Source organism: Hylobates moloch, unplaced genomic scaffold (genome assembly GCF_009828535.3).
Source record: "Hylobates moloch isolate HMO894 unplaced genomic scaffold, HMol_V3 SCAFFOLD_54, whole genome shotgun sequence".
Taxonomy (NCBI): Eukaryota; Metazoa; Chordata; class Mammalia; order Primates; family Hylobatidae; genus Hylobates; species Hylobates moloch.
This window is the reverse complement of record NW_026652329.1, coordinates 151,701-159,758: the sequence shown is the minus strand read 5'-3', so window position 1 is coordinate 159,758 and position 8,058 is coordinate 151,701. Positions and strand designations below refer to the sequence as shown.

Below are 8,058 nucleotides of genomic sequence, written 5' to 3'. Positions count from 1 at the left end.
AAGCAAGCCTGGGTAATGGCGGGCGCCCCTCCCCCAGCCTCACTGCCGCCTTGCAGCTTGATCTCAGACTGCTGTGCTAGCAATCAGGGAGACTCCGTGGGCATAGGACCCTCCGAGCCAGGTGCGGGATACAATCTCCTAGTGTGCCGTTTTCCAGGCCCGTTGGGAAAACGCAGTATGAGGGTGGGACTGACCCGATTTTCCAGGTGCCGTCTGTTACCCCTTTCTTTGACTAGGAAAGGGAACTCCCTGACCCCTTGCGCTTCCCGAGTGAGGCAGTGCCTCGCCCTGCTTAGGCTCGCGCACAGTGCGCTTCACCGACTATCCTGCACCCACTGTTTGGCACTCCCTAGTGAGATGAAACCGGTACCTCAAGCAGAAATGCAGAAATCACCAGTCTTCTGTGTCGCTCGGGCTGGGAGCTGGAGACCGGAGCTGTTCCTATTCGGCCATCTTGGCTCCCCGACCAAATACTAGGTCTTATTCTTTCTTTTTTTTTTTTTTTACCCATTAGCCATTCCCCACCTCCCCCTGAAACTGCCCTTCTACTCTCCTTCCCAGCCTCTGGTAACAATCTTTCTGCTTTCTATGTCCATGAGTTCAACTGCTTTGATTTTTAGATTCCACAAATAAGTGAGAACACGCAATGTTTGTCTTTCTGTGCCTGGCTTATTTCTGTTAGCATAATGATCTCCAGTTCCACCACAATGGTCTCTCTTGGTGAATGTTTCATGGGTATATGAAAAGAATGTGTATTCTGGTGAAATTTTCTATAAATATCAACTAGGTCATGTGGATTGCTAGTATTTTTAGGACTTTTCTATCCTTACTGATTTTTTTCTGTTTACTTGTTCTATTAATTACTAAGAAAGCAGTGTTCATTTTATAATTGTATTCATACATTTTTAAAAGGAGGGTATGTGTAGTTTTAGAATTTAATAACTGGTAAACGTATTTAAAAATTTTTTAGCCATTACCATTAAAATAGTCAAATTTCATTATATTATTGATAACTGGTAGCATTTTTATATAGGCAAGCTAGGGTCAGATTAATTCACCACTGATTCAAGCCTATTGGCTTCCCAGTGAACAAATATGTATAAAGTATTGTTAAATGCATTATAAAGTATATTGGTGTCAGTGGTCCCAGTAAAATATGCATGATTTGTGTTGATCACAGGTTTGGGAGTCAGACATACAAAGAGTCAAATACCAGCTCTGATACTTAATGTAGCTACTGGATAACTCACTTAACTTTGCCATGACTCAGTTTGCTTATCTAAGAAATGGGGATACTATTACTCACTACTTGGAACTGCTATGAGGATTAGATGAGATATGTGTGTTCAGGGTGGTATGGCCATAGACTGTTGTGAGGATTACAGATAACGCATGTGAAATGCCTGGCAGAGTACCTGTCACTTAGTAAGCAATAAATGGTAGTAGTACTGGTAGTAGTAGTAGTAATAATAACAGCAGTAGCAACAGCAATAATAGTCATAGTACTCATTATTTTAATTCCTAAATATTATTTTAAAGCATATTATTAATGTATATTATTTCTTAATGTATTATTATTAAATAATAATTTTTTAAAAATTTATTCTTTTGAGATGGGGTCCTGCATTATCGCCCAGGCTGGAGTGCAGTGGCACAGACATGGCTCACTGCAACCTCCAACTCCTGGGCCCAAGCCTCCCAAGTCTTTGGGACTGCAGGCATGTACCATCGTTCTTAGCTACTAAATAATAATTATCGTATCTTCTAGAATGACTTACCATTTTCTTTCAGCTTTACCAAATTTTCCTTCAATTTGTCAATTTCTAGTTGAGCCTTCTTAAGTGCAGAATCTAAAAAAAGAAATAAAATATTTGTATAAGGAGCAAATGATTAGTATAATAATCAAATTTCAGATGACTCTCTCTCTGGAACACTTTCTTTCACCTGGCTACTGTCCTTGGAGTTTCTGCTTAAATGTCAGCTCCTCATGGAATTTTCCCAGACTTCTCTCTTAGAGTTCCTACCGCACCCTATATTTAGCCCTATCCCTGATTATCTGATCTCGTAATTTTCTTTCCCTAATAGTTTCCTCCATTAGATTTCATGATGAAGAGGAATTTAAACCACTGTAAACAACAGGAAAAGCTGAAAGTTTTTAGGTATGGTACTACCAGTTTAGCAAAAAGAAATTACACCCAGAAATAAGTAAAAATAATTTCTGCAATCAATCATATTTAGAATTTTGCCAATAGCTGCTAGATATATCAAAAAAACAAAATTTCAGGAAATAGCTTTTGGTACTATGCAAGAATTGTATAAGGATGGCACAATGATATTTAGGAAGACATGACGCATTGGAGTCTATTGGATTTGGGTTCTCTATCTCAGGTTTTATCCCTTTGTCTCCTGTGGTCTCCTCATCACCAGTGATATTGCTGGTGGATCTCCTACATTATCAGAATGAAGAACCTCCCAGAAGTAAGAGACTAACATGAATTTTATAGCGGGTCACTTCTAACCACAGAGTGAGTACATCAGCACAATTGTGAAGGTTTTATTATTACATCCGTAACACTCAGTTCTTTAGAGTAAATCCCAGGATACCCTACCAGATTCACCTAAAACTGTATTCCTAACTATAGCAATATTATTACTACTACTGTTACCATAGCAGCAACTGCCAGTACCAGATATATGTATCATCATAACAAATCTGCAAAGTAGATATTCATGTTTCCATTTCATAGATGAGACAAACAAGACTCAGAAAAGTTAAGCAACTTGCTCAACATTACACAACTAGTAAAAGGTATGTCTGGGATGTGAACCTAGGTCTGTTTACACTGAGCCAAAGATGTAAAAATAGCTTCTGTTTTACTAAAAGACCAGTTTTGCAAATGTATTCCTCTATGGAAGAAGGAAAGTAAAGTGAGGGCAGGTGGAAAGGATATTCTAGAAAGAGGGAATAACACGAGTAATGTAGGAGGTAGGACAGAACAAAGGAGATGACATAGGAGGGAACACTGAGTAGTTTTGGAACTACATATAGTCTAATACTGCCTGGTCTGTAGTGCAGAGAATTAGGAAAGTGTGGGATATGACCTGGATACATAGGCAGAGGCCAAACCAGAAAGACCTTATTTGCTACATAAGAGAGCTCAGAATTTATTATGTGAACCAGGGGCTCCCAAACTGTATTCTGTGAACCTCAAAGTTCTGAAGAGGTACTTCAGATGTTCTGAAACATTTGACTTAATTGCTATTTGAAAAAAATAACTATTTTTGGAATAGCACACATAGTGAAATATATTGCTCCAAATTTAGATAATATCAGACTACCGAATTTATTAACTTGTATGGTCAGGTTAGTTTCTGCCATATTTGTGTGGATACCTGAAAACTGTAGCTTTCTGGGGTTGGGCACAGTGGCTCACACCTATACAACACTTGGGAGGCTGAGGCATGAGGATCGCTTGAGGCCAGGAGTTTGAGACCAGCCTGGGCAAGTAAAACCCCTTCTCTACAAAAGATTTAAAAATTAGCCAACTGTGGTACTACATGCCTGCAGTCCTAGCTACTCATGAGACTGAGGCAGGAGGGTCACTTAAACCCAGGAACTCAGTGAGTGAGTGATGATCGTGCCACTGTACTCCAATCTGGGCAACAGAGTGAAACCCTGTCTCTAAAAAAAGACAGAAAAGAAAGAAAATTGTAGCTTTCCAATAGTCCTCTTAAACCAGTAATATTTCTAAAACTGTATTGGTTGTAACTTTTCTTGAGATCTCTCTACTGGATTAACAGTTGTACTTTCTTAGTCTATTTCTAAGTCTCTTTCTAAGTCTGGTTAGCATCGATTTAAAAAAAAAACTTTTTTACTTATGGAAAATTTCAAATATATACAAAAGTAGCTAGGGCAGAGTTATGGTAATACCTACATCCATCACCCAGCTTTTAACAATTACCAACTCATGGTCAATCTTGTTTCACTTATACCCTTACATATTATATTAATTTTCTAATGTTGTATAACAAATTACCACAAACTTAGTGGCTTACAACAGCATCCATCTACTAGTTCATGGTTCTCTAGGTCAGGAGTCTGGGCATGGTGTGCCTGGGTTCTGTGATCAAAGTCTTACAAGGGTGAAATCAGGGTGTTGGCCAGGCTGTGTTTCTCTCTGAAGGCTCTGGAGAAGAATCCATTTCCAATCTGATTCAGCTTGTTAGCTGAAATCAGTCCTTGAGGGTGTAAGACTGAGGTCCCTATCTCCTCATTGACTGTCAGTTGGAGGTCTCTCTTGGGTCTTGGAGGCTGCCCACATTCTTTGTTACGTGGTCTCCTCCATCTTCAAAGTTATTATTTATTTGCTTTTCAAAGTCATTAATGAAGAATCTCCCTCATGTTAAATCCCTCTTGCACTTCAAATCTTTTTTGCCAGGAAATGCCTTGACTCTTTTCAGATCTCACCTGATTAGATCAGGCTCATGTAAGATAATCTCCCTTCTTTAAAGTCAGTTGGTTTGGGACCATAACTACACTTACAAAATCTCTTCACAGCAGCATCTAGATTGTATTTGTTTGAATAACTGGGAAAAGATGTGTGTATACTAGGGGGTGGGGCTCTTGGAGGCCACCTTAGATTTTCACCTAATACACTTACTTCTCCCAGTTCTTATATTTTTAACAGCTTTGAGGTACAGTTTACATACCTTAAAAATTACATATTTCAAGTGGACAATTCAATGGTTTTTCGTGTATCTACAGGTATGCAACATCACAATCTAATTTTAGAACATTTCCATCAGCCTATTAAGAAAATCATATGCACTTAGTCAATCCCAATTTTCATACCTAGCCCTGGACAGCCACTAATCTACTTTCCATTGTTTTTTTGAGACAGGGCATCACTATGTTGCTCAGATGGGACTCAAACTCATAGGCTAGGTGATTCTTCTGCCTCATCCTTCCAAGTGGCAAGTAGTTGGGACATAGGCATGTGCTACTGTGCCCAGCTATGCCAATCTACTTCCTATCTCTATAGGATTACCTTTTATGTACATTTCATCTAAATGGAATCACACAATATATGATCTTTTGCATCTGACTTCTTTTACTTAGCTTGTTTCTGAGATTCATCCATGTAGCAGGTATAAGTACTTCCTTCCTTTTTACTGGCAGATAGTATTCTATCATATGAGTGTCAGGAGTTCCCAAGATCACCCCCAGGTTTGGTGATGTGCTAAGAGGACTCACAAGACTCAACATATGTTCATACTCAAAGCTAAGATTTCCTACAGCAAAAGGATAAAGCAAAATCAGCAAAGGGAAAGGATGCATAGGGCAAAGGCCAGAAGAAACCAGGAACAAGCTTCCAAGAGTCCGCTCCCAGTGGAGTCACACAGGATATGTCTCCAGCAGTGAACTGTGACAATACATGTAAAATGTTGTCTACCTGGGAAGTTCATGAAAGACTCAGCACCTAAGGTTTTGTTGAGGGCTGGTCACACACACACTTTCTGCCTAGCATATACCAAGACTCTTAAAGGAAAGCAGGTGTTCTGCATGGACCACATTGTATAAACAGCTTAGGCACAGTGAGCCACTATTGGTTAAGGAATGGTGGAAACCTTCCCAAAATCCAAGTTCCCAGATGTCAGCCAGATGCTTGTGACTGTTATAAGCAGTCCTTTCTTAAGAATAGCAGTGTCGGGTGTGCTGTTAGCTACTTTCTGCACAGTATGGATATACTGCATTTTGTTTATCTGTTCACCAATTGACAGACATTTGGGTTGTTTCTAACTCTTGGCTACTGTAACTAATATTGTTATGAACATTTACATACAAGTCTGTGTTGATACATGTTTTCATTTCTCCTGGGTAGATAGCTAGGAGTAGAATTTCTGGGTTGCATTTAATATTTTGAGAAACTGTTAAATGTTTTCCAAAGTATCTTCACTATTTTACCTTCTTACCAGCAATGTATAAGGGTTTCAATGTTTCCACATCCTTACCAACACTTGTCACTATCTGTCTTTTTTAGCATAGCCATTCTAGTGGGTATGAAGTAGACTCTCATTGTGGTCTTGCTTTGCACTTCCCTAATAACTAATGGTATCGAACATCTTTTTTTTAATCGACAAATAATAATTGTATATGTTTATGGGGTACAATGTAATGTTTTGATATACGTTTATATTGTGGGATGATTAAATCAAGCTAATTAACACATCTATCACCTCACATACTTATCAATTTTTGTGATGGGAGGTGCTCAGCATCTTTTCACGTGCTTATTGGTCATTCACATATCTTCTTCCTGGAAATGCCTTTTCAAATCCTTTGCCCATTTTTTTTCTTTGAGACAGGGTCTTGCTCTGTCACCCAGGCTGGAACAATCATCGCCCACTGCAGTCTCAAACTCCTGGGCTCAAGCTATCCTTCCACCTCAGCCTTCCAAGTAGCTAGGACTACAGGCACATGTCACACACCCAGCCCCTCAACCCATTTTTAAGTTGGGCTGTCTTTTAATTATTAAATTGTAAGAATTTGTTACATATTCTGGATGTAAGATCCATATCAAACACATGATTCACAAATATTTTCTTCTAGTCTATGAGTTGTCTTTTCAATTTCTGATGGTATGTTTTGAACTGTAAAAGTTTTAAATTTTGATTTAGTCCAATGTATTAGTTTTTCTCATCATTTTTGCTTTTGGTGTCATATTTAATGTATCACTGCTTAACCCAAGATCATGAAGATGTTTTCCTTGTTTTCTTCTAACAGTTTTATAGTTTTAACTTACATTTAGCTCTGTGATCCATTTTGAATTAATTTTTATATAGATATAAGGTAGAGACCGGTATTATTTTGAAGCAAATCCTAGACATCATTTCATTCACTTATGAATATTTCACTATATATCTCTAAAAAATAAGAACTCTTTTTAAACAAAAAATTAATTTAACAAAAATTTAACAATAATCTTTAACTCATATGTCTAGCAAGTGTTCAAATTTCAAATTGTTTTATAAATGTTAAAAATTTGAATCAGGATTCAATAAAGGCCACACATCATAATTGGTTAATAAGTCTCTTAAATCTTTAAAAATTCATCTTTTTTCTTGATATTCATTTGTTGAGGAATAAATATTTTATATAAATTCTTTTTTATTCTTGAAAAAATTATCATTGAAAAAATTTTTCATTTTCGTCTAAATTTTATGATGTGATAGAGAGTTAAAGAATAAACTAAAGAGAGCTAAAGGGATTTATTTTAAAAAGAGTTTGTTGAAAGAAACAAGGTAATACTTGGGAAACATTGTCATATAACACACGCCTAGCTACAAATTCTGCTATAAGTGGATGACTCAGGAAGTTACAGATGGCGCACACACTGATACTGCACACAACATTCCGAAAGGACTTGCTAATTCAGCTTCCCAACAGTCCTAATAGACTCACTATGGAGATGGCTTTCAGTTGATACGCTTGGGATTTACCCTACAGAGCAACTGCTGATAGAACAGGTTGCTATGTGATTGTGTTCTGTTGTGTCCAAATGTAACTACTAAGGGTACTGAATATCCAGCTTTTCCTTTTTCTTCTTGTATTGCAAGCAGCAAATATTGCTTCTCATCATGCTCATGTGACCAAATTTATTTTCTTTTTAGATTGTGTTTACTAAGGAATAAATTGTATACAGTAAAATGCACCCTTTTAAGTGCATAGTTTGAAGAATTCTGACAAATATGTACAATTGTATACCCACCAACCCAAACGGGATATGGAACATTTCATCATTCTGAAAAGTTATTTGTGTCCACTGTTTAAAATGTATTTATAAAAAATTTATGTCCTGATATTCTTTGTTTTTTATTATTTGTTTTTAATCACACAGTTTGGCATAATCATTATTGTTTTATACATTTAACATTTTTAATGTTTATGATTCTAAATTAACCTATATATTGCATTTGTAAAAGAATCAGTCACGTATTAAAAATATAGAAAGGAGAGAATTATAATTTAATTTTTTTTTTTTTTTTTTTTTTTTTTTT

At 37.0% G+C, this 8,058-nt stretch overlaps 1 protein-coding gene across 1 annotated transcript in view; it reads right to left on the bottom strand.

Annotated features, from left to right (window-relative positions):
• Positions 1–8,058, bottom strand: part of LOC116463701 (coiled-coil domain-containing protein 30-like) — a 159,004-nt gene that overhangs the window by 139,269 nt on the left and 11,677 nt on the right. The window contains exon 3 of the mRNA XM_032146915.2: positions 1,779–1,850. Coding sequence (XP_032002806.1) covers positions 1,779–1,850 — 72 coding nt within the window. The remainder of the gene's footprint in view (positions 1–1,778; positions 1,851–8,058) is intronic.